This window comes from Notamacropus eugenii, chromosome 3 (assembly GCF_028372415.1).
Source record: "Notamacropus eugenii isolate mMacEug1 chromosome 3, mMacEug1.pri_v2, whole genome shotgun sequence".
Taxonomy (NCBI): Eukaryota; Metazoa; Chordata; class Mammalia; order Diprotodontia; family Macropodidae; genus Notamacropus; species Notamacropus eugenii.
This window is the reverse complement of record NC_092874.1, coordinates 142,286,974-142,314,658: the sequence shown is the minus strand read 5'-3', so window position 1 is coordinate 142,314,658 and position 27,685 is coordinate 142,286,974. Positions and strand designations below refer to the sequence as shown.

The 27,685-nt window shown below is 36.2% G+C and overlaps 1 protein-coding gene across 7 annotated transcripts in view; it reads right to left on the bottom strand.

Annotated features, from left to right (window-relative positions):
• Positions 1 to 27,685, bottom strand: part of DOCK4 (dedicator of cytokinesis 4) — a 537,022-nt gene that overhangs the window by 62,731 nt on the left and 446,606 nt on the right. For all 7 annotated transcript variants that reach the window (XM_072653018.1, XM_072653019.1, XM_072653025.1 and 4 more), the window contains 4 exons: positions 25,110 to 25,185; positions 22,101 to 22,201; positions 21,500 to 21,558; positions 3,704 to 3,852 (listed from right to left, as the gene is read on the bottom strand). In XM_072653018.1, coding sequence (XP_072509119.1) covers positions 3,704 to 3,852; positions 21,500 to 21,558; positions 22,101 to 22,201; positions 25,110 to 25,185 — 385 coding nt within the window. The remainder of the gene's footprint in view (positions 1 to 3,703; positions 3,853 to 21,499; positions 21,559 to 22,100; positions 22,202 to 25,109; positions 25,186 to 27,685) is intronic.

The window sequence follows — 27,685 nt, the reverse complement described above, 5'->3', positions numbered from 1 at the left end:
GCCTCCCGCCTCAAAAAAAAAATTTCAAGTAAAGAGTTAGGACCACTTTCTCAACAAGAGTTTAGGGCTGTGCGTTTCAAAAGTTTTACTAGTGTTTTCCCCCGCCCCAATATCACAATAATTTCTGAATAAACACTGGTCTCTCTCCCAGCTGGATATGGACCCTAATTCAGAAGCCGCCTCTATGATGTATGTCACATTCAATTCCCATTGACAACCTGCCCCCCTCTTCCCCAACTTCTCTACTGAGAGGAGAAAAGTAAATTCCATTTCTGTTCTTCAGCACCAACACTAGTTTTCAGTTACCTAGAATTCCGTTTTCTTTTAATGTTCTTTCCATTTACAGTACTGTGGGGTTTTTTTTTTTTTGTATAGTCCAGCAAACAATTTCTGTAGTGCTTTAAGGTTTGAAAAGTGCTTTAAAATGCTTCATAATTTTATCCTCACAATAACCCTGCAAGGTAGATATTATTAGCCTCATTTTACAGATGAGGAAACTGAGGCAGTTATGTGGCTGGCCTCACATGATACATTTAACGTTTCTGCAGCTGGATTTGAATTTGGGTCTCCTTGACTCTAAGTCAGTGGTCTTTCTTAGATGCCATACTTATTTCATACAAGTCTGTGCTAGTTTGTACAAATTTCCCCATAGCGTACTATGAGATATGCCACCAGTGTTCAGCTATTCCCCAAATGATGGGGATCCACTTTGTTTCCAGTTCTTTATTACCATAAGTATTGGTATGACTATTTTTGTATAAATTAGACCCTTCTATTTTTTTAGTATGTGAAAACTTCCCCTGGTGGAATGAGCAGATGAGAACAATTTGTTCCAATGGCCGTGAAGGCAGCTGAAGCAGGTGATGTGGAGCACTTAGAGTTTGGTTAGACTCCAAGGTCATCCACTGCAGCCTGAGCCATCACCAGCCATCTTGACTCTGTCCTGCCACTGGACTACAATGGATCTGGAGGAGAGAGTGAGGCTGATGACTTCGCGCAACTCTGCTTCACTTAAATCTTTATGCACAAATCAAAAGACATCACCCATACCATTTTACTGTTATGCCTCAAAGTCCTATGGTGACAGGCAAGTGATGAAGCAGCAAGTGCGGATATACCGGGAGCTTTAGTCACAACCCTGCACATAGGTGGCCCAGGTCATAGAGTCGTTTCTCACTGTAAGTAGCAGTGGGACTCGGCAGCCCTGTGGGTGTCTGAGCATCCTTTTAAGGATCCCACTGCTCACCTCCTGGTGTGAGGAAGGAGCTAGAAAAAGTGCCCTAAACCTTGTCTGCTTACCCAACCCTGGCCTGATTACCACAGCAGGCAGAGAATCACACTATGCGGTCAAAACACACACAAAAATGTACAAAATGTACAAAAACATCTGCAAAGGTGGGGTATACATTCCTTGAATTGACAGCTTGAAACTACTGGTGGTTGAGTTTAGAGATTCTTTCCTTATCCAAGAGATACTCAGCCCTTCATTTTAATATAACCCACCTCCAATCACACTAACATTTGATTGGACCATCTACTATTTTGAAGGGTATGTAAACTGTGAGTCTGCTTCCATGACTGTCTTTGGTCTGAGAGAGATAGCCAAACGACCACCCTTTTATTAATAACCTACTGATCTTATTAATAAAATGATTAAATTATCAAGAAACTGTCTCTTGAACCTTTTTAAATGTCACATGATGAGGAGGAGGAGGAAGAAGATGACAAAACCAGGAAAAATGCCTTGATCTTCTGATGTTTCACCAATGGAATACTTTAATATATTTCACTTTCTTAAGAAGCTTCCAATCCAAGGCCTGAAACTAATTCTAACACTTCTGCAATGGTTCATTTGCATCATCACAGAGAAAGGAATCAATCCAAGGACCGATTCAATCCTATGGGTGATTAGAGTCTTAGATATAAGCAGATGGCAAGTTTAGTAGCTGAAAGTAAAAGACAAAAGGTGCTTGAGAGTGGCAGGAGCAACTGAATTCTCACAAGATTTGGTTTCTTCATTAAAAAAAAAATCTTTCCTTTTAAGATTGGAAACTGAATTACTGAGACCTAAGTCTGTGAACAATCACAGCGTTACTACAGCATTTCTCGTGTGTTTCAATTGCTTTTCCCCTTCAAATTAATCCTCACCCATTTAAAGAGATCAATACAACATACAATGTATGAAATGAACAAAGCTCAACTATTTCTACAAATACAACATCCAGAGCTCAGAGGATTTAAGCAATTCTCAAAAACCATTAACTCCAGGATTCGCCCAAGTGGGACCCATTTCTGACCAAGAAACGATACTGATGGCTTTAAGAGATAGAAGTCTAGGCTTACGAAAGCTAGAGCTAAAAAAAGGCACTTTAGAGATCACCTGGAACAGCCAACTCATTTTACCAGGGAGGAAACTGAGGCCCTTCCAAAGAAATAAAGTAATTCATCCAAGATCATATGACTAATTAATCAATCAATTAACAAACATTTATTAAGTGCCTCCTCTAGGCCAAGAACTACACTAAGCACAGAGGATACCCTGCCCTGAAGGAGTTTACAATCAAAAGGGGGAGATAACACCCAAACGAATATGTAAAAAGGAAACTGTATATAGGATAAATAGAAAGTAATTGACCGAGGGCTTGCACTTGAATTTAGAGGAGTTGGGGAAGGCTTCCTACAGAAGCTGGGATTTTAGTTGGGACTTACAGGAAGCTTGGGAGTCAGCAGTCAGAACAGAGGAGGGAGAACATTTCAAGCTTGGGGAACAGCCAAAAAGAAACCCCAGAGGCAAAAGATGTTGCGTCTTGCTCATGGAACAGCCAGGAGGCCAGTGCCACTAGACTGAAGAGTGCATATTGGGGAGTAAGGTATAAGAAGGCTGGAGAGGGAGGAAGGACCTAGATTATGAAGCGCTTTGAATGACATGTACAGCATTGTGCATTTGGTCCTGGAGGCAATAAGGAGCTCCTGGTGTTTGTTGAATAGGGACAATGACAAGATCAGACCTGTACTTTAGGAAAATCATTTTAGTGGCTGAATGGAGGATACATTAGAATGGGGAAGGGGTTGTGCAGATGGGAACGATTTGAGCTAGGCAGACACATCAACAAGCTATTTAAATAATCCAGGCAGGAATTAATGAAGGCCTATATTGGAATAGTGGCTGTATTAGGGGAGAAAGGGGCATATTGGAGAGATGTCCTAAAGGTATAAGAAACAGGCTTTGGCAACAGATTGGTTATGGCAGGATGAGAGATATTAGAATCAGTGAATTGTAGAATTTAGAACTGGAAGAGACCTTAGTAAAGAACTAATGCAACTCTTTCATTTTATAGATAAGGACATTGAAGTCCAGAGAGGTTGAGCCATCCAAAGTACAGCTAATTAACGGCAGTGCCAAGACTAGAAGGAATCTCTTTAGACTCTTTACCCAGTATATTTCTTTCCCCACATATCAAGACAGGATTGGGAATCAGGTCTCTTGATTCCTTATTAAGTCAAGTGCTTTTTCTACCAAAATATAATTAATTCAATTTGATTGGCCAGATATTTATGAGTTTCTATTACATGTCAGCTAGGTACCAGAGATGTAAAGATAAGAATGGTTTGCAGCCCTTAAAGAGCTTATTATGAATCTGATGATCTCTAAAATGCATTTCAATGATCTTTTGCATCTGCATGGGGAGAAGTTTGTGCTTACCTGTTTAAAGTTGCCACTACGCCTTTGCTCCCAATCCATCATATCATGGAAAATAGGAATCATTACATTCCGTAGGTCTGGCTGAGGTATCAAGGTTACTTCTAAGAAAGGGCCGATCAGTGCAGGAATGAAATGAAGCTTGTGTTCTCCTAAATAAAACAGAGAAATCTGAATTTGACAGTGATTCAGGAAACGCATGGTATGAAACAGAGAGCAGAAGACATCACAGTCTTCAACTATGGATCTATCCCATACTAGAAAAGAGAGGTCCTTGGAAAATTTGATTAAGAGTAAATTTTTGGAAAGTAAATCTCATTTCCCATGAAATCCCCTTTGAAATGGGAAGTTTTTTCCTTTAGAAAAACATTTTGGCTCAAAGACAGTGGTTCTCAAAGGGTATGTTTTGAAGTCTCTTGAACTTATATGTGCATGTGAATTTCTCAACTCTCCCATTGTGTGTCAGGATTCCTCACAGCAAGAAATAACGTTCTGTGACAAATTTTTTTAATTGAGAACCACTACTCTACAATATAATAAAATGATATAATGTGAACACTGGAGATGTTTTCAATCAATCAACAAGCTTTTATTAAGCATCAACTATGCGCAGGCACTATACTAGGTACTGAGGATATAAATGAAAAAATGAAACAATGGCTACTTAAAGAGCTTACAAATCACAAACTTACACATTTTTTAACAGATGAAGAAACTGAAGCATGAAGAAGTTAAGTGACTTGTTCAGCTAAGTAAGTATCTGAGGAAGGATTTTTATCTCAGATCTTCTTGACTCCAAGTTCAACACTCAATTAACTGTACCTCTACTCAACTGTGGGTTGTTAGTATAAGTGAAATACTTAGTACCTGATGCAAACTGCTACTTAATCCAGATATTTCAAAAATTAAGGAATCTTTGACACCATAACAAACAAAGATCAGTCAGAAGAACTGAGGAGACCAGAATACTTGGGGGAAAGAAAAGGTGGCTGGTAGTGAAGCACATAGTGCTTCAAGTGTTTGAATGGGTGTCTTATGGAATAATGATTAGGCTTGTTCTTCTTAGACCCAGAGAGCAGATCTAATAGCAAAGGGTAGGAGTTAACAAAAGTAAATTTAGACTTGACATAAGGGGAAAAAAATACAAAATAAAACTTATTAACAACTTATTAAAGTAAAACAGGATTCCTCAGGGTTTGGTGAATTTCCCTTTTGAAGGTTTGTGGAATGGATTCTCATCCAGGTATGGGTTGGACTTGTCCTCTGACACTGATGCCACTTCTGAGACTCTGTGATTTGGCAAGAATAGAATTGACTTTAATCTTATTTCAACTCTTCAAGGATCGAGGTATGTATGCCCATAAACAACACAGACTACTACTCATCTGTGACTTTGTAAATAGTTTCTGAGATATTTTCCAGTCAAAAAATGTATCACCCCAAAGTCAATCTAATGATAAGCTTTTTTAAACAGTAAGCACAGACGTGGCTCAGAGTTAGTATCTACAGGATGGCTACAGTACAAGACTCTTACCAAAATGGAAATACCTTTGAAGAGTCATGGAGGTCAGATCACTGAGCAAAGGTCATGGTAAAAACCAAATGAGATGTAAGAAAAGAAGACAAGGGAGGCTTATGACAGCAGCTCCAATTCTGTTTAAATGGACTAACCTTTCCAAGAATAAAGGAAATGGGCAAAAGTAGACTCTATGTCCGTTTCTTAGAGAAATTTAACTGATTCAAGACAGTTGACATAACAGAAAATACAAAGGACTAGAAATTGCCCCAGAGAATAAAAACTTAATTTCTTGCCTCTTGGAGAGATATGGAAGTCAAAGGCAACACTGAATTTTAATACAAAATGAAAATTCCTTTCCAAAACATTGGAAAGTAGGAGGCTGGAAGACTAAGCAGGATCACATCATAAAAACAATTTGAGTAGAAAACAATGCTGCGGCACTCAAAATGAAATCCAGCTAAACCAGGTCATTACAAGAGTTCTATAGAAAAAAATAGATTGGAGACAACAAAGAGATGCCAAATGGAACATGCCATTTTATAACAATGTACACTCACTTTTGATGGACTCTTTTTGGAAAATTCTGAAGTACTTTGAATGATTCTAAGGTATGCATTGCCATAAAACTCATGTCTTTAATACCAATATTTATGTCAAATATACAATATGACTACAAGTTATGGAGAAGTACTAGCCAGGAATAATATGTACGTATGTATGTATGTGTGTATATATGTGTATATAACCCAAGGGAGATTAGGAATATTCATGATTCATGTATGTATACTACAAAATATAATCCATGATGAATGGTATATGAAAATGATATAAAAGATAAATGGATATTCAATATTCAATTGAAGCCTAGTATGGGGTTGGCACTGTGCTAGGACACTGAAGATGGAAACAAAACAGTATCTGCGCTCAAGAAGCTTTTATTCTACTGAGTTTGATCTGTTTTCCTAATCTATCTTAGATTGATTGTAGTTGCCTAGATTGCCTTTTCTCTTTAAAAGAATATAGATTTTTAATCATACTGCATTCTTTTCCAAATACAACTTTTGCTGGTACAGACTAAAATAAATAATCAAAACACTAACTCAAACCTAACTGAGCCATCAATAAAACTGAGCAAAAGAAAGGTCATTTTTTTCTTTTCATGTTCCTTTTTAACTTGTATCTTTTGTGTTAGATTTTGGATCCAAAGTCATATTGTCCACAATCATTTGCCAATTTCAGAGTTAAATGCATGCACATCAATTATATTTCCTTTTATTTTTGCTTCTTAAGGTAGCACAAAGCACAGGGTGCCCAGAAAACGAGCCATGCAGGAAAGTTACACTGTACAATAGCAGCTCTCTGCACAAGTATAAATACACTTTCTTGTAATGTTAGAAAAGTATTCAAAGTAAAGCTAATGTACAAATAAGCATGTTCTTTGTTGTTGTTCAGTCATTTTCAGTCATGGCCAACTCTTTGTAACCCCATTTGGGGTTTCTTGCCAAAGATATTGGAGTGATTTGCTATTTCCTTCTCCAGCTCATTTTACAGATGAGGAAATTGAGGCAAACAGGGTAAAGTGATTTGCCCAGGGTCACGCAGCTAGTCAATGTCTGAGGCTTGATTTGAACTCAGGAAGATGAGTCTTTCCTGCCTCCAGGCCCTGCACTCTATCCATAGCTGCCCCCAGGATGTCCTTCAAAAGGGAAGAAAATAAAGAATGAGGGATGAGAGAAAAGAAAGAAAGAAAAAGTTGAGGTCCTCATGACTAAACAGGCATGGAAATCATCTCCCAGCAACTACAGTGTGACCTCATGACCTGGATAACATGGGGCCATAAATAAATAGATGGATGTGGTATCAAGTATTCACAAACCCATTCTAAATAATCAAAATTATAATAATAGTTCATATTTAGGGAAGTTTTCAGGGCATTTTCTTCACTGTGGCCTACATGGAACAGTTTAAAGAGCAATGGCCCTAGAAATCAGAGTATTTAGGTTCAAATCCTACCTCTTCCACTCACTTTGTGACATTGGAAAAGTCATTTAGTTTCCTTGGGCCTCAAATGATTCATTTGTAAAATTGATGGGGTTGGACTAGATGACCTATATTTATGATCCTATAAAGCAGCATTTTCCAAATAGTGGTTCATGAATTCCTTGGCGGTTCATGATGATGGTCCAAAGGATTTGCAGTAAAAAATCTTCAATGTTATCTTGAGCAGTAAATAATTGCCATGTTATGAGGACTTGCTAGATTACTTAATTCTTACAGAATGTCCCATAAAGTCATGGCAAAGATACTTATAGTGAATTGTCATTTCCTTCTCCAGCTCATTTTATAGATGAGGAAACTGAGGCAAGCAGGGTTAAATAACCTGCCCAGGGTCACATAGCTAATAAATGTATGAATTTGATTTGAACTCAAGAAGATGAGTCTTCCTGCCTCCAGGTCTGATGCTCTATCCACTGTGTCACCTAGCTGCCCATGATTTTATATGATTTTCATTATTATAGGTAGAATAAATTTTAAAATTATAATTATATAATATAAATTTTAATTTGGAAGTTTGGGGACAAAAGTTATCACTCTAGTTACTTTAAACAACGAATAAATCTAAAAGAATATTAGAAGTAGTATATTAAATTACTCTAGGGGTTCACAACATATTTTGTTGTTGTTGAAAGGGGTTTAGGGAACAAAAAATATTGTCTACCGCTATTCTAAAGTAATCTATTATTCCTATTTTGCATTTAAGGAAATAGAAATTCAGAGAATCAAAGTGATTCAACCAAGGTCACACAACTACACTATCACCTACAAGTCTAGCTCAGAAAGTGATACTACCAGGAGCACAAGCCTTCTACAAGGGACAATGATATGTAAATGAGCTTCTGTTCAGTGATTACTCTTAGGTAACCAGGGAAACCATCTGAAGTGTTTTAAAAGCCATGCATATTTTTTTCTAGGTCAGAAAATACAATGCTCTTCAAGACAGATTTTCCTGATTAATGTTATCTGACTGTCCTCATTCTTCTGTGCAGTGAACTCAGATGACACATACAATTATTTTATGTCGCAATACAAGTTGTCATATTCGAATGGCTTAGAATGGAATCTACAATAATTAACTACATATGATCTAAGCAGATGCCATCCTGTCAAGTGCTGGATCTGGCAGCAACATTTCCTACATGAAGAAATAATGCTTTGAGGTGTGTGTGTTCAACCTTCCTTGCGAAGAAGACCATGCCATCAGAGAAATGAGGACATGACTAGCACTGGACTTTGTTTTGAGTGAAGGAGGGCTGTGCAGGTCACCAGCCTCACTTCTCCTCCAGAGCCATCTGAATCCAGCGACCAGATATTCATCAGGATGACTGGAGATGACCCAGGATGAGGCAATTGGGGTTAAGTGACTTGCCCAAGGTCACACAGCTACTGCGTGTCAAGTGTCTGAGGTGAGATTTGAGCTCGGGTCCTCCTGACTCCTACACTGGTGCTCTATCCACTGCACCACCTAGCTGTCCCAATGCTTTGAGGTAAATCTCTGAGAGAGGAAAAGGAATCATATGCACATAAGTAACAATGGAAGCTCTTTCTTTGTGATTCCCAAGAACAGGAAACTAAGGAGGAGGTAACAATCAACTGGGGAATGACTGAAAAATTTACGACATATGAATGTGATGTAATACTACTGTGCAGTTAGAAATTGTTTCAGAGAAACATGGAAAGAATTATATGAACTGATGCAGAGTGAAATGAACAGAAGAACAATTGGAAACAATAGCCTTATAAAGACAACTTTGAAAGACTTATGCACTGATTACGGTTATGGCCTATGATGATTCCAAAGATGATAAAGTCAACAGAAAGGTGATAGACTCAGGGTGCAGAATAAAACATATTTTTTTGCACATGGCCAATAAGGGAATTAGTTTTCTTTTACTTTATATATATGTTATAAGGGCTTTTTCCCCTAGTGGGGGGGAAAAAAGAGGTAGAAAAAAGGAGAAAATTGAGGGAGAGAAGGAGAGCGAGGAGGAGATGGAGAGCAAGAGATTAACTGGTGACTTTTTCTGCTATAATTAAGTTAAATATCTGGTATCTATCTGAAAAGGGGAAACCTTATTCTAATTTTCCATTACTTTTTATTTCTTCTCCCTCAGACTAGATGTAAGAGAATTTAATAAGGATGCTTGTTCTCATTCCAGCTAATCTTCTGTAGTTCATTTTGGGATCTTCCCTTAATAAGGAGGTCAGTAGTTTTTCTTCCTTACCAAATGGAAGGTTCTTGCAGAAACAAACTCCTTTTATGGTCTACATCAGCCTAGGAACCCTAAAAATCATCCAGTCCAATACCGCCCCCCCCTCCCATTTTACAGGTGAGAAAACAGACATCTAAGGACATTGTCACTTGCCCAAGGTCACTGAAAGAGAACGTAGATGATGTAGGTTGGGTTCCAGACCAGGTCCTTCTGATTCCAATCTAGGACCCTTTTCATTGCAATGTTGCAAGATTCTATTGCAAGTGACTACTTCAGCCCTGAGATACTTTTCTTTGAATAAAGGAATAGCTATCCTATTTCCCCTCATATGACTTTATTCACTCCTTGTCTATTATTTTTTTGCATCTGGGTTTTCCTTTTCAAATCAGATAAATTCTAACATACAAACATGTATTAAGTACCTACTCTACTGGGACACTCTGAAAGGTACTTGGTAAACAAAGAATAAAACACTGCCTTCAAAAGGTTTAAAAGGTGAAATGAGACATACATACATACATAAATAGTCAAAACGTCCATTAGATTGCATGAAGAAAGGCAGAGTACAAAGTACCTTATAAGAGAAATTTGAAAGAGGAAAAGATTACTTCCACCTAGAGGGATCATAAAAGGCTTCATGGAGGAGGTAACACCTGAATTGAACCTTAAAGGAAAAGAAGGATTTCAGCAGATGGATATATAGGAGTAGGACTGAAGGTGGGGAAGTCTATTCCAAACATGAGAGACAGCATGAACCCATGCAGAGAGATAGGGAAAAACAAAGAAGAATCGGGAACAGGGAAGTAGTGTGAAACAAGGCCAGATTGTGGAAAGCCTTGTGTGACAGTTTAAGGAATTTATACTTCATGTGGTAGGCCTTAGGTAGTCTCTGAAAGTTTTTGACCCAAGGAATGATATGATCAGGACAAAGGATTATGAAGACCATTTGGACAATGGCATTAATGATAAATGAGTAAGAAGAGAGTTGTACTTATTTATTGATCATTGACCATGCTTTCCTCCAAGTGTTTTCTCCTCTCCTGGTTTTCAAGACATTTCATCCTTAGTTCTCCTCCTACTTTTCTATCTAACTAGTCACTCCTTTGTAGTCTCTTTTACTGGATCCTCATCCATGTTCCTCTGAGTAAATGTGGGTGTACACCAAGGATTATTCCTGGGTCTTTTTGTCTTTCCTCTACTTTGTTTTCTTTGGGACTCCATGAATTGTGAGGTTCAATTATCATGTAGATGACTCTATGCAAATACCCCTAGATCTATATATCCAGTTCGAGTCTTTCGACTGGGCTCTAGTCACACATCACCAATTGCTAACTGGACATCTGGATCTTCCACAGGCATCTCAAACTCAACCTATCCAAAGCAGAATGAACTACTTTGTCTCTCCCAATACCAACTTCCTTATTTCTCTTAGGGATTTCATCTTATATCCTCCCAGTTCTCTAGGTATGCAACCTTAGAATCATCCTTGATGCTTAACTCTCTCTGACCCTATATGGCTTAAGATCTGTACTATTTTCTGCACACACATGGCTACCACCATATTGTCACATCTCACCTGTACTGCAAAAACCTCCTAATTGTGCTCCTTGCCTCCAGCGTCTTCCCTGTTCAAATGACTCTCCATCTGAATGCCAAAGTGATATTCTTAAAGAAGAGGTTGGTTGCCAAGTAGGGAATGCACCCCATTCTGAACTTTGTCTTTGACAATCCCTTGTTCTTTTCAAAACTCAGCTCAAATGCCACCTCTTAAGATCTTTCCTTTCTCATCCTTCCAACTTCTAGACCCAACATTGAAAATACCTTGTTTTACTTTGTATTTCCTCATATGCGAATGTTTTATTTCCCTTGATTAAAAAGTAAATTCCTCAAGGGCAGGGGCTGTTTGGTTTTTGTACACCCATAACCAAGAACAGTGTCTGGCACATTGCATCTACCTAATATATTCTTGTTGACTAGTTGATTAATTTCCATTTGTGTTTTTTTTCCTAACCCCATGTTGCACTTTTCAATCTCTCTACCAAGAGGCTCTTATATGAATTTGACAAGCTCTATTCTGTTGACAGGCCTTTTCTTTCGGGGATCAAACCTGAAATCACATCCCTGTCTAGGAATTTAGAACAATTTCAATCAACCCACAAGCCTTTACCTCACAATGTACCAGGCCTTATGCCAGGTACTTGGGGGACAAATCTTTTTTTTTTTTAATTTATTTTCAGTGTTCCACAATCATTACCATACAATCTAGATTTTTTTCTTTCCCTCCCTCCCCGAGATGGCATACAATTTTATATAGCTTCTACACATACATTCCTATTAAATACATTTTCACCATAGACATGTTGTATAGAAGAATTAAAATGAATAGAGAAATCATATAACAAACCAAAACATAATACAAACGAAAATGATCTGCTACAATCTGCGATTGAATTACAAAGTTCTTTCTCTGGATATGGAAGGCATTTTGCCTTAAAAGACCATTGGGAATTTTTTAAGTCCTTGGATTGCAATGAAGTTCTAAGTCTACCAGAAAAATTCCTTCCACACTGTGGTTATTACTGTGTACAAAGTTCTCCTGGTTCTGCTCCTTTGGCTCAGCATCAGATCATATAAGTCTTTCCAGGCCTCTCTGAAGTGTTCCTGTTCATCTTTTCTTATAGCACAATAGTATTCCATTACATTCATATACCATAATTTATTCAGCCATTTCCCAATTGATGGGCATCCCCTTGATTTCCAGTTTTTGGCTACCACAAATAGTGCTGCTATAAATATTTTTGTACATGAGAGATCCTTTCCCATTTTTATGATCTCTTGGAGATACATTCCTAGAAGCAGTATTGCTGGATCAAAGAGTATGCACGTTTTTGTGGTCCTTTCAGCAAAGTTCCAAATTGTTCTCCAGAATGGTTGGATCAGCTCACAGCTCCACCAACAATGAATTAGCGTTCCAACTCTCCCACATCTTTTCCAACATTTATCACCTTCCTGTTCTATCATGTTAGACAATTTGATAGGTGTGATGAGGTATCTCAGACTTGTTTTGATTTGTATCTCTCTAATCAATAGTGATTTAGAGCATTTTTTCATATGACTATAGATATCTTTAATTTCTTCCTCTGAAAACTGCTTGTTCATATTCTTTGACCATTTATCAACTGGGGAATGACTTGTATTCTTGTACGTTTGACTCAGTTCTCTATATATTTTAGAAATGAGGCCTTTATCACAGATACTAGTTGCAAAAATTCTTTCCCAGTTTTCTGCTTTCTGCATTGGTCTATGCCTAGTTTTTGCAACACTTTTATCCAGTTTTCCCAGCAATTTTTGTCAAACAGTGAGTTCTTATCACAGAAGCTGGGGTCCTTGGGTTTATCAAACAGTAGATTGCTATAATCATTGCCTACTGTGTCTTGAGTACCTAGCATATTCCACTTGTCTACTCTTCTGTTTCTTTGCCAGTACCAAGTGGTTTTGGTAATTGCTGCTTTATAACACAATTTGAGATCTGGCAGAGCTAGGCCACCTTCCCTTTCTTTACATTAGTTCCCTTGCTATTCTAGATCTTTTGTTCTTCCAGATGAATTTTGATATTATTTTTTTCCAGCTCTAGAAAATAATTATCTGATAGTTTGATTGGTATGGCATGAAATAAGCAAACTAATTTAGGTAGAAATTATCACTTTTATTATATTGGCTTGGCCTCCCCCCAAGCAACTGATATTTTTCCACTTACTAAGGACTTTATTTGTGTTGGGGGACAAATCTAAGGAAAGAAACAATTGCTACTTACATTCCAATGTAATTACATCCCATTACAATATAGCAGACTATAAAAAGTACCTTGGTAACATAATACTGAGAGAACCTCCATAGGTTCTCCCTTAGAAGAAAAGACCTCATCGCAGAGCCTTTCCTAAGAAACAAGGTACAACTCTGGGCTCTTTGTAGAACATGACAACAGCAAAACAAATTTCTGTTATCACAGTAGAGTTAGTACGGATTCTCCATCCCTAACAGTCACATACTCTTGTTATAAAGCATTTAGGACACCTGCAACTCAGTCCCCTGGAGTTTCATATTTGTGCACAGAACAGACTGCTTAGGAACTATTGATTTTTCTGCAGCAGTCACTAGATGCTGTGTTTGCAAATGTGGGAGAAAGTGCCTGCTTTATATATTTAGTAAGAATTTTACTTAATCTGAAAATAGAATAAATGAACTCTGCTGAAAGATAAATGCCAGAAGACAGACCTTGGTAGTAATGACTAACCCCTCCATTGCCAGAAAGCACAGCTATAACTGAAAACATAAAGATACATATAAAAAAGGAAGTTTAGTCATAAATATCAATGGAATTGATTGTTACTGTTTAAAGTTCATAACAAATTAAAAATGCATACATAATGCATTAATCTAACTATTGTTTAAAGTCCATAGAAAACTATATATGTACGTATATAATTAATCATGAAGATATATAAATTGCTATTATTTAAAGTTATGTTAAATATATGTATTTATAAAATTTCTTATGAATTTTAGACAGTAGCAAAAACAATTTAAAGAAATATAAAACCTTAGAAGAATGGGTGTTTTAGAAAAAAAAAATCCATATATATATATTTCTTAAAGAGGTTTTTGTGTCCCAAAGACAAAAAGTTTGCTTATGAGTATTTCTAGAATGATGAATTTTATATGTAAAATAAGATTTTTGTATAGCATTATTTGACCTTCATTTCCCCAAATAATTTCTAAAGACTACATCATGGAAGATGGTACAATTTAATATTCTACAGAATTCATAGGACATTTTTAGGATTGCAGAGCCCTTTATATGTGAGGTATGTGGTACTGTTATATTCATTTTACAGGAATACTAAGGAAACTAAGGACTAGGAGGAAACTAATACTAGGAGAAATTAAGTGACACAGGACTACAGGAAGCAAGGTGTGAACTCATGTCTTCCTGACTCCAAGCACAGCCTTCTAGCCATTACTCCAGCACTGCTTTCAGGAGATTTTACTATATAACAAGATAAGAATGTTTCTTTACCTCCTCTACTTGTGGGTTCCTTTTACTGACTTTTGAGTGAGAGATGGATGAATACGCTCCTGTGGTCCTGATTTGCTTTTAAAAGACTTGAGATATGGTGAACACAAGAAATGGTATCAATTTACTCATAAAAAAATTAGAAACAAGAAATTTATCACCCTTTTTGCTTAAGTAGTTCAAGATAAAAGAGAAAGAAATCTACAAGTCAAGGGAAATCACAATCCAGCTCTTCAAGACTATTTGACCTCGAGAAGAACACTGTTATATTTCGTGATTCAGAACTGCACCAGGATATTCATGCACTGTGAATATCACATTGGGGCTACACTTGTGACCCTGGACAAGGGTCTGAACTTCTCTTGTTTTAAGAAATTCTTAAAGATTCTAAGTTGCAAAGAAGTGCTGATATGCACTTATGGTAGAGGGAGTTTCCTCACTGGGACTTCCCTATAGAAATGAAATCATGGGTCAGGTCTCCCTAAAACGTTCAATTAGAATAATTTATTAACCTGGGAAAAATCATAATTGAACGCCTCTAAACAGATCTGCCTACCCAAAGAACTAGGGAGCCACATCCCCTTATTTACTATAGGGCTTGAAACATTGTCTACAGTGAGTTCTTGTAGGAATCTTATAATTAAACTTAGTATTTATAGATAAACTTGCAACTAAGCATATTACTTTCCCCTTTCCATTCTTTTCTTTCTGAAAGTGGGAAAAACATGATTTTCCAATACTATTAAATAGAATTAACATTTCCAATTTTTTTATTAGATAGTTGCATATGGCAAAAATAATAATCAATAAGCTTCAAGATTTTTTCTCCTTTTTTCTCCCTATATTCCTCATTACCCTTCCAGAAAATGAATGCTTTCTGTTTCTGCTTGACAAACAGTAGTGTCTACTTCATGTTAACTCCAGAAAAAAAAAGTCATCTTAATTTCTTTGAATGGTGATGGTCCCTTCTATTCAGTTCAATTCAACAAGCATTTATTAAATACCTACTGCATGCAAGACACCATGCAAGGCTACTAAGACAAAAACTAGAAGCACCCCCTGCTAGTCCCTGGAAACCAACATATTACCAGATAAGTAAATAGAAGAGAACTGAGTTAGGGATCAAGAAATGCTCCCTGTAGAAGGTAACACAAGGGCCAAGATTTGAAGGAAGCTAATTATTTTAAGAAGCAGTGATAAGGAAAGATTTCATTCCACACATTTCATGTGTGGGGGACAGTTTATACAAAGGCACAAAGTCAAGAATTGGCATGTCTAATTCAGAGGACAATAAATAAACTAGTTAAAAGTATGGAATGCTCCACTAATCTCTGCCTAGCAAAGAAACTATCCTCATCTCTATTTTTTGTTAAATTGAAAATATTCTTTGAATTCTTGAACATGTTTCTTCATCTCTTACATATGTTTATGATTTTCTTTAAAAATGGACAGATAAGAGACACAGCTTAAAACCATATTTATAACACAAATAAAAAGCAATTAAAAATAAATCCAATGAGCAAATCTGAAATTTTTGCTTGAACAAGCCCATCTCTTTCATACCAATATTCTCCCAATGATACTTCATGGCTGTGACTCATGGACACATGATCTCTGAAGAATTACAACATAAAAAATAAACCATTAGGCATAACAAAGGAACACAGTGTCACATGGAGGCTGCAACATGTTGCTAATGACAATTTTCATTAAAAAACTGGCACAAGAAATTCTACTAAAAATGTATATTAATGGAAAAGAGAGTCAGTTGAGCATATCATGAGAATGAGAATCAACAGATGGTTGGCCCAAGAGGTATACTGGTATAACCAGGATCCTAAAAGAGCAGGAGTTCCAAGGTTTTGGTAGATTCCTTATGTAGGAATGCTGGGAAGCACATGGACAACTATCTAAAAGATAGTTGGAACTGTGATGGAGCTGTGAAAACACTATGAGCTGTTCCAGTGAAGCCAGGTCCTATACTACGGAAGTTATGGTTCTGCCAAAATGTCACTCCAAACAAATGACACTTTAAATATAACATAGCAAACATAGGAATAATAGGAGTAGACCAGGTTATGCAAAATATATATTTATGTTACTAAATTAAGTACCCTTCAAAATAGGCTCACTGAGTCTTACCAAAGCTAAGGTCACAGTCCTCATTGTCAGTAGCTTCAGAGAGGCACGTTTAATCTTATAAAAGGTGTTAATAAAAGGTATTAAATACTTTTTTCTTCATTTTTTTCCTGGAAAAAATTCCCTTACTATCTACAGATATCTTCAAAATTCTGGATATATTGCATTTCTAAGTTCCTTTTTGAAAAAGGAACACCTTTCAAAATGTACTTATTCTTTTGTTCTAATGGTAAGGATAGACTTGGTATCAGGCATAAAGAAAGTGAAGAAACAACAAAAGAATGAACTGAAACCTTGAGGACTCCATGGTCCTGTGGAAAATTTTGGAGTCAAGGGACCTAAACTCACTTCTCATACTTACTGCTTGTGCTACCTTGGGCAAGTCACTTAACCTTCTGGGTCTCAACTTCCTTATCCATAAATTGCAGAAGCTAGACTAGATGACCTCTGGGAGCCCTTCCAGCTCTAAATAAATGATCCTCTGCTCCTGATTAGAAAATGGAAAATGTAGAAAGAGTTTACAGGTTAATAAGTCTTTGAGAAATACTCACTAAATAAAGGAAAGATGTGACACTGTTTTAAAGATGGATCTAGGCATGTCTCTTAATTAACTAATTTTGGGGTTATTCATGACTCCTGATTTTCAATTATTTCACATATCCAATCTGTTGCCAAATCTTGTAATTTCTACCTCCACAACATCTCTTTGATAATGACATAGCCACCACGCTAGATCAACTGTATATCCCCTCTTGCCTGGACTTTGGCAATAGCTTCCTAATTGGTCTCCTTGTGTCAAATCTCTTCCCTCTAATCCATCATCCGTATAGTTTTGCCAAAGTGATTTTCCTAAAGCTTAATTCTGATCACATTCATGATCACTAGCTCTAGGTCCAAAGATAACCTTCTTGGTTTGGCAAGTAAAGCTTTTTATAACCTGACCACTCACTGCCTTTCTAGGTTTCTTATATATTACTCCTCATTGTAGAGTCTATGGTCCAGCTCTTCTGGACTGCTAGCTGTTCCTTACACATACACTGAGCTTTCTCCTTCAGGATTCTACACTGGTTATCCTCTATGCACTCCCTCCTTACCTCTGCCTCCTGGAATCCATGACTTTCTTCAAAAATCAATTGAAATGTCACCTTCTGAAAGAAGCCTTTTCTGGTCCCCCTAATTACTGATGCCGTTGCCTTTGAGGTTGGTTTCCACATACCATATGTATGTATCTTGTATTTATTTATAGACATGCAATATATTTATAGAGCAAGCTTGGAAGGCAGAAGCTATTTTTGCTATTTTTTTCTATTCCTAGAACTCAGCAGTGCCTTGCTCATAGGGATTTCTTAGTAAGCGTATATTAACCGATTATTGACTGATTAACCACCTTTCCTAATTGTCCTCCTTGATAGAATAAGACCCATCTTCCAGAGGCTGAAGCCAAGTCACTCAACAATGTAAATTGAGGTCTCTTAAATTTGTTGTACTTTTTTAGCTACAGTACTGATCACTAGGAAACTGTTAAATACTCCTTGGGAATTGGAATAGGAGAAAAATCATTCATGTAGTTTGCTTCCCTCTTAGAAACAATACATCTTGCCATATAAGAATCCTATAGATCTATACATCTAAATCAGCACATGGGCTACGTCTGGATGATTCCAAGAGCCTTTAAGTCATCTTTCCCAAATCAACTACATGTTATTACACAAGTCTAGGAATCTGAAAATTCTATATTAACTAGGGGTTAGGGTGGGTCTGAGCAAACATTTATCATATTACAGCTAGATCATCAAAGCACAAATCTGAGCAATATGGTCCAATGATGAAGACCACAAAGCTGCACCAGCATCTACTCTTTTTCTTTTTTTAGAGGCCAGGAACCTCTAAACCCTCTTTAGCCAAAGCTTTCAGCTGCACTCAATTAACATCAGAAAACAAACGACAAGCAAGTGAAACTTATTCCATAGCTTGCCCTGAGGTTTGTTCTGAACACTTTGGAAGCTGTATCACAGATGTGGACTGTTGGCACTACTGCCTAGTACTTAGCGAGATATGCTTTTACTGGAAAAGACATCTTTATTCAAGATCTGGGAACACCATACCACGAGTCAGATCCAGGACAGCTCTGCCCACAACTAGTTCAAATTTACAACCCTGTGGAACTCAGGGTCAGCATTTCATTGAAATAGGTTCTCTAATGAAAGACAGAAAAAGGCCAAGAAAATACCATACATTTCTAATGCAGAAGACTGAAGAGATACAACCTCCAGAGTTAACTTCATCATAATACTACCTCAAGTACAGAAGAAATAAATGAATGGATGGATGATAAAGCATTTAGTAATCATCATTTATTAAGCATTATGCTAAGTGCTAGTACCAATACAAAAAACAAAGGCAGTCTCCTGCCCTCAAGGACTTCATAGTTTAATCAGGGGACAAGAGTGGTGCTTTTTCTCAACTGTCCAGGACAACTCTTGGCAGTCTCTTTGGATGACTTTTTAAACTGAATAATTAATTACTCAAAAGTCTGGAATGTACACACCTCAGTTTCACTGAATATTCTTTTAGGATGTAGATTTATTATTGTGTACTGGGAGAAAGAAAAGTAAGGAAACCCATTAATGCAAGCAACATCAATACTTACACCTTCATTATATCCCATACTCTCAAGTAGCAAGAGTGATATTTATAACATGTCCAAACTTGGTTCTGTAGTATATTCTTAAAAAAAAAACTAATAGAAAAAGCATTCAACTTATCACACATTTAATTCAAAGAGATAATACTTTAATAAACCACAGAAATTAAATGACAAAAGAGCAGAATTTTCAGATAAATTTACATAGCTGAAAATAGTGATCAAATTAAATAAGTTATAAATGTCGAGAAAAGAAGATCTAGTGCCAATGAAATCCTAAAACAATCTCTCTTCTGAATGCTAGTTCTTTCTAGTATAACCAGGTCTGCATTACCAATTTGTAGAAATAATATGCCCTATCTGGTGGGGAAGATTAACCAAATTGAAATAACAGTCTCTTAGCAACTGTAGAAGTTTAAAAATCATTTTGTCATACCCTTTATGATGTGGCTTAAAGGAATAAAATTTTCCAGAATAATGATGCTCAAAGTTAATACTTTATGCAGCTCAAACTGAACTTTAGAGAATTCGCAGCTTCAATTTGGGGTCCTTAGAGTGATTTTAATATTTATTATCAATTAATTATCAAAATACAAAGATTATTGTATTTTTCAGGACTATATCTAGGCATCCTGCCAACAAAGAAAATCTGATTGTGAGAAAGGGGTGGGTCTAAGAAAAGGTCTTGAAATTTAGGTTATAACATTTCATAGGGAGGTGATGTTCTAAATCATTGCATTACATTGATGAGGAGATAGAAATGCTAGAATGGCAGAGAACCTAGTATATTGCTACTGTCCTGGATATTACCTAGGACAGAAGCATGGTCAAGCTGTGCTGGGGAAAGCTACCTAGAATTACAGGAAGACTTTGAGATTTTGAGGCAGCTTGCTAACTGAGTTGATACAGCATTGGACTTAGAACCTGGAAGACCTGGGCTTGAAGCCTATTTCTGACACTTATTAGCTGTTTGACCTTGGGCAAGTCAATTAACCTCCATCAGCCTCAGTTTCCTTGCATGAAAAATGAAGACACAATAATACTGTGTACCTCCCAGGGTTGTTGTATGGATTAAATTAAATAACATGTAAAGTAACTTACAAACCTAAGGTGTTAGCTACTTATCATTATTAATTATTACTGTAATTATCATTAATCCTCCCCCAAGCCCCTCTTTACTTTGCCTTCATCATCTCATGGGTAGCTTTTGTATAAGCCATTTGAAGTCAGGTACAGTTGGGATAGGAGGCAGTTGGGTGGCTAAGTGGATAGAGTTCTGGACTTGGAGTTTGTAAGACCTTAATTCAAATGTGACCTTAGACATTTAATAGCTGTGTGACCCTGGGCAAATTACTTAACCTCTATTTACCTTAATCTAATGGAGAAAGAAATGGCAAAGCATTCCACTACCTTCGCCAAGGAAAGCTCCATAGACAATATGTGACCCCATAGGGTCATAAAAATTGGACGTAGCTGAATAACTGAACATCAAATTCTTGGAGAAAAGGATTGAAAATGAACTGACTTTGCCCCTATGAATTCTTTTGAGAGTTTCTTATGGGCAACTGGGTGGTGCAGTGGATCCAGAGCCAAGCCTGGAGTTAGGAAGATTTGAGTTCAAATCTGACCTCAAACACTCATTCAATGTGTGACTTTGGGCAAATGATTTAATCCTATTTGAGAAGGAAATGGCAAGCCACTCCAGTATCTTTGCCAAGAAAATCTCAAATGGGGTCATGAAGAGTCACACAGGACTGAAACAACTGAACAATCACAGTCGTGATGGAAGCCTGGGGTGAGAAGTAGCCAGAAGCTAAATGAGGGAGAAGGGACAGTTGTATGATATGGAACAGAACCAGCTGAGGACTGTAAGATGAAGGAAGTCTAGAGGACTGGAAGTATACTCCCTAAATTTTGGTGCCTTAGAGCAGAGCATCCCACTTAATTTTTGGTTCTAATAATTTTTTTCCAAAAAGACTGCAGAAAAACTTAAGTTGCAAATCCCATCAAATTGAAGAATTTCTGTGAATGTTTCCACTGACAGCTGTCTGCTTCCAAATTTTGTCTTCTGGATATTGCTCTTCCTCGTTGCCAGTACAATTTAAAGCATATTTGTTACATGTATAATGAAAATGGTTTTTTCATTACTTACCTAAATTTTGCCACATGCTGAAGATTTCACAACCCATTGTTACCCGCATATCACCATATCTGAAAATGAACAAATCTGAGATTAAAGAAAATCTCACAAATAGTCAAACAATGACAAGTCACTTTATGATAATAAATTATTCCTAATTAGGTGATATATTTCTACCAACTAATGTCAAGTGGCACACAATCAATATATTTGAGTATCTCCCAATTAAGTCACACACTCACTTTCTTGAGTTTATTTGCTTCATATCCCGAATTTGAGATCACTCAGAAAACAGAAAGGATTGAATACCTTGTGCAAGCAAACCCAAATCATTGAAACTGAAAGATAAATTGGCTTCTCATTTTCCCTTTTATTTTCAGCTTTAATCCTCCATAGTTGATCACAAGAATCTCAGAATTGGAAAAAGACATCAAAAGTCATTTAGTTTTATGTATGTTTGAAAAAGAATCACATTTTTATCCTAAAACTCAAGTTTTTTCCTGGAGATAAAAAGCCGTTGAGGTCATTTAGAGTAGTCATTAATTTCCAATGATTTGAAAAATATATCTTGAACAGTCCAGTATTTATTACGTGAGCCAATATTGGTACTTACTTTTCCAGAACTTTTTTCTTTTTGGAAGGTGTGAACATCTCCAACTGCAGACACAACTGGTTTATGAAAATGACAGCGAGGTAAAAGTAGGAATCCCAGATCTAAAGGAAGAATAACATATGTAAATGCTGCAATGTCTCCTTGAAATGACTACTCACAATTCAGGTTGTGTCTAACTTGATCTGTATCAAATGTCCAATTATTTTGTATATCATTACATGCCAGAATATTTTCAAGGAGACAGATACCAAAAAGATGAATTCATTCTTGTTTAATTTTGGGATGGACTTATGAAAATACCATTTTGAAATTGCTATTCTTAAGTGGCAAAATGATATGAAGAAAAAATTCTCAGAAGAATAACAACCACATAATATACCTAATTGCTATCAAAACTTCACCTACAGAAAATCAGAAGACAACAAAAGATGGAAAAAGCCAAGACTGTAGAGGTCACAGAAGGACAGACACATCTGTCCAAACACTGTGGAAAAAAATTGGGGAATTATATTAAACAAAGTCATCCCTTTGATCTCAGGAACCTATTGCATATACCCCCCAAAAAATCAAGAACTGAAAGGTGACATGTACATGAAAATATTCATAGCAGCTCTTTTTTATGGTAGCAAAGAACTAGAAATAAAGTAAATACCCATCAATTAGGGAATGGCTAAACAATGTGGTACATGAATGCAATGGAATTTATGTTGTAAAAAAAAAAATGACATAGCATTAAGAAGCATGGAAACGATCGTATGAATTGATGTAAAGTGTAGTTAGCAGAACCAAGAAAACAATATGCACAACTGACTATGAAAAAGCAGCAAAAAGACCAAAAACCAAAACTGAACGTTGCAAAATAATTTACTTATTTAATGTTTATTGATTTCTTTTGTTTTTATACTACTTATGTTTCCTAATACATCTCTTTTCTCTTTCAGAGACCCTTTTTCATAAAAAAAATTTTTTTAAAAGACAAAATGTCCAGCAAAACTAGCCAACACATCAATAAAGGTCATTATTATATGTAGTATTCTATACTGATAATTCTCAACTTTGAGAAAGGGAGGGAGACACATTATACTGCTTTTTGAAGTCAGAGTTTGGTCATTATAATTTTACAGCATTCAGTTTCTATTGTCTTATTGTATTCTTTCCATTTATGTTTTTCTAGTGACTGTATATTAATTTCCTGATTGTTGAAACTTTATTCTTCATTGTTTCATATATTCTCTCATGCTTCTCTGAATTTATCATAGTCATCACTTTCTTAGAGCACAGTAGTTTTATCACATTTATAAACCATAATTTATTTAGCCATTCCCCAATTGATAGGCATTTGATTCCAGTTCTTTGCTACTACAATTAAATGGGAATATGAATATTTTGGTTTATATGGGGCCTTTTTTTTTGTCTTTGACACTTTTGGGGATATGTATACTTAAAACTATAATCTCTGGGTTGAAGGGTATAGATATTTTAGTTACTTTCTTAGCATAGTCAAAAATCGCATTTCATAAGGGCTAAATCAATCCAAAGTTCCACCAACAGGCTTTTTAAATATAATAAGAAAGCTTGGCCTCAGAGAGGATGAGAAAATAAATCTTCCAACATTTTTTCAGAGGTCAGAGACTGCAGGAATAGAACATACATAGAATATACATATACTAGGTTGCTATGTTGGTTAGTTTTACAAAATGGACTTTTTTTGGCCTTTCTTCTAAAATCTTTGTTACAAATGGTATCTCTTCTCCCCATTCCTAGGGAGAAGATGAATAAGAAATATTCAGAAATGAAAGTGATATAAAAAACCCAAAGATATTGACAAAGATAAAAAGAAAATGCTAATCTTCTAAATTGCAATATTTATAAATATTTTCTGAACCCAGGTTAATATCCTGGGTATTGAATTTCTCATACTAAAAGGTAGGAAAAGGAAAAAAAAACATTAGCACAATATCAGAAATAAAGTGGGGAACCAATGGTGGCTCAACCCATTTTTCTGATCTTATTTAAGAATTACAAAATGTTAGAACTGGAAGAAACATTAGAAATAATTTGAAGAAACTAAAGACATGAGAGGTAAAATAATTTGTCTGAAGTCACACTGCTGGTAAGGAAAAGAGCTGGTATTGAAACCCAGAGCTTCTAAGTCCAACACTCTTTCCTTTATCTTACCTCTATCACTCCCTTTATTGCTAATTTGTCTGACGGAAAATTGGATTTCATAAGTCCTCGTGTACTTCTACATGAATAAGACTAGCTCTTGTGAATAAGAAGAAAGCTATGACATTATATCTCCCCTGATCAAAGTCTGATATATCTTAAGTAAGAAATGCGAGAGAGGAACAATATATAGTTTCACCTAGTGTTGTTTTTTTTAACCTTTCTTCACCGAGTTCTATTAAAATAATAATATTATGAGTCTTCCAATAACATTATTCTGGACTTCCACTCACATGATCTGAAGGACAAGAGGAAGCAGCACTAAAAAGCAATCATAATATTTTTTTTAAAGTACCTGAAACTTGCTATTTTGCTTCTGTTGTATTTTCTTTCCCAAGGTTTTTGGTTTTGTTTTAAGGTTTGGTCTCCCCATCTTGCCCAGACTGGAAGTACAGGGGCTACTGATGGGCCAGATCCTACTACCAAAGGTCATTGGAGCTTTTATTTGCTCCATTTCCAATCTGGGTCAGTTTGCCCCACATTAGTGACCTCTTGCTCCCTGGAGTAATGCGAAACTTGGTGCAGGTAATTAAATCAGCATAACCCACAGTAGTTCAGAAATCCCAAGATAAAGTGATCCTCTAGCCTCCTTCCCCCCAGTAGTTGGCATTACAGAGGCTGGCCACTTAAGCAGGTTAAAAGATTACTGCTACAAGACTTCATTTATTAAGAAAAAAAAACAAACCTTTTAGTTAGAGCTTTTAGCTAAAGCAGGAAGAATATATTTATTTTAGTACCACACAAATAAAGAAATATCAGGCAATCATTTAAGTAGAGACTTACCTTATAATCAAAGTTTTCATTTAAGAAATTCTTACGAAGGGCATCTGAGAGGTACAAAACTGTTGTAATGATGACACTGGCAATTAAAGAAAAAAGCATATAGGTGAAATGGCTCTTTTTCTTTTTTAATTCAATTTTATTTTCAGTTCTAAATTCTTTCCCCTTCCTTCTGCTCCCACCCATTGAGAAGGCAAGGAAAAGAAAACACATTACAAATATGTAGTCATACAAAACAAATTCCCCCTTGAGCCTTATCCAAAAAGGAGAAGAAGAAGAAATAAAAGAAAATATGCTTCAATCTGCACTCTGTGTTCACCAACTTTCTATCTGAAGATGGAGAGCATGCCTCATCATCAATACTTTGGAATTATGTTTGGTCATTGTGTTAATCAAGATTACAAAGCCTTTCAAAGTTGATCATCTCTGCAATATTGTTTCTGTTGTATAAATTGTTTTCATGGTTCTGCTTATTTCACCTTGTGCCAGCGAAGAACTGACTTTTAATAAAAATCAACTAGTAGAAAAGATAAATGGTAGAGCTATATGTGAAATATTAGGCAAAGGTATAATAAACAGAAAGGGTTAGAAACGCTAGGAAAAGCATCATCACTTTCAAGTCATGAAATCTTATTTAGGAAAACTAATTCAATGAGCTTTAGAAGAGAAAAATGGTATTTTGTTGTTTTGTAATATGTTGGTCACAAATCATTTTAACAGCTTTTAAATCAGGCAAAGATTAAATACAATTATGTTTGTCTTCTCAGTAAAATAGAACCATGTCTCATAAGCAATATGAAATGAGTTACATGCCATGGAAGACCTATGGTGGAGGGCAGGAGGAAGAGATCATAATATAAGTCAACGTCTACTGAATGGATACTCTATGCTTCGTACTCATCGAAGGGTATTGGGAATATCAGAGGTATGGACAACTGGTCCTTTTTCTCAAGGAGTTTCTTTCTAAACTTGTTGGAAAGGCAAGATTTACTCATAGGAGGCAATTAAGTCACAAGAGAAACCATCAAAAAGGAAGCGGTGAATTGTGTCAGATAGACCAGATGTGCTGTCAGAGTTTAAAGAAAGGAGATGCCAAGTGGGCTGAAGTGATAGGGGAGGTTTCAGAGAAGAGGCAAAACCTAAAAAGACTTTTATGGACATGTATAATGTGGACAGGTGAGGAACAGCCAGAAGAGAACATTCTGGAGTTTCAGAGCAGGCTTTCCTGTGCATAAAGCATCTACTGGACAAACAAAAGGAAAGCCGATGGAACAATTTTTATTGTTCAGTTGTATAAGCAATCAAGTAAGTTGAAAACCAAACTAAAAATTGTGAGTCGTACATTAGTTTGTAATTGCCCGGGCCAGCTGAGTTCTTTCAAAATTGAATGGAACATGTGCTTGTATTTCTCAGTAATTGGGATAATCTATAAGAGTAGATAAATGAGTTAAAAATAAGAGGGGAATTTTTTCTGAAGACATTGCAACAGTACAATGAAGATGTAAAGGTATGAGGTGTTTTTAATTATCTAGATGATTCACAAAATCTGATTGCACATACAATCTTGCTCTGCATAAAGACATAAATGGAAAAGATTCAAACAAGTGAAAGACAACAAATATAACCAACATATTACAGAATTTCCTTCATCTTTACATTAAAAGAATTTTGGGGTTTCTGATGAAGGGACATAGTAATGCAGCTGAAAAATGTCCATTTGAGTAGGATAAAGGCAGAAGAGACAGTGTGAAGTTATAAGCAGAGAATTAAATAAGATAAGAATCTTTCATGTTAGAGGAAAGGAAAATGGACAACAGTACTGGTAGTAGTAGTAGCAGCAGTTAGAAATAGTAGTAGTAATAGTAGTAGAGTAGTTGTAGCAGTAGTAGTAGTAGCAGAGTAGTAGTAGTAGTAGTAGTATTAATCACTTTTATATTGTCTTTTAAGGTTTAACAAGCACTTAATATGTATTATTAAAAAAACAACAGACCTAAAAAGAGAAGTAACCCCTTCTTTATCTACTAAGTTTCTAAATGACATTTCAACACATTAACATGAAATTCCCTTTCTTTTGAAGCTCTGGGGTCTTGTATACACCTCAACTCTCATTCCTGGCTTATTCTAATTATTTGCTAAAAGAAAATCAGGAATGGCTTTTTCTATTTATCTACAGTTATTCTTATTGCCTATGAAAGTACTTTTTGCTTATACCACTACCTTCCGGCCTCATTACTTATTTCTATAGTTTGGAAAAATGGATTCTTATTACTTGGGTTTTCTTTAAAGTTCAGACTTATAAATCTGGGAATCAAGGGCACATGTAAGAGACTCCCTCACATATCCCCTTTCTTTCTACTTCCCTATTATTGAAAAACAAATCTTCAGAAAATCGACAATATTTAGTGTGTGCACATGGGTATATATAGGGTATTCCAAAACTCTTAGTGTAATTTTAAGCTTTAATTGCTTTGAAGTATAAGTGCTACCAACTTCCAAAAGAAAACACTTGAAATATTACTGAGAATTTGAAAATACTGAAATTTATTTGTATTAAGGGAACTTCCTCATTTGGGAGTTTC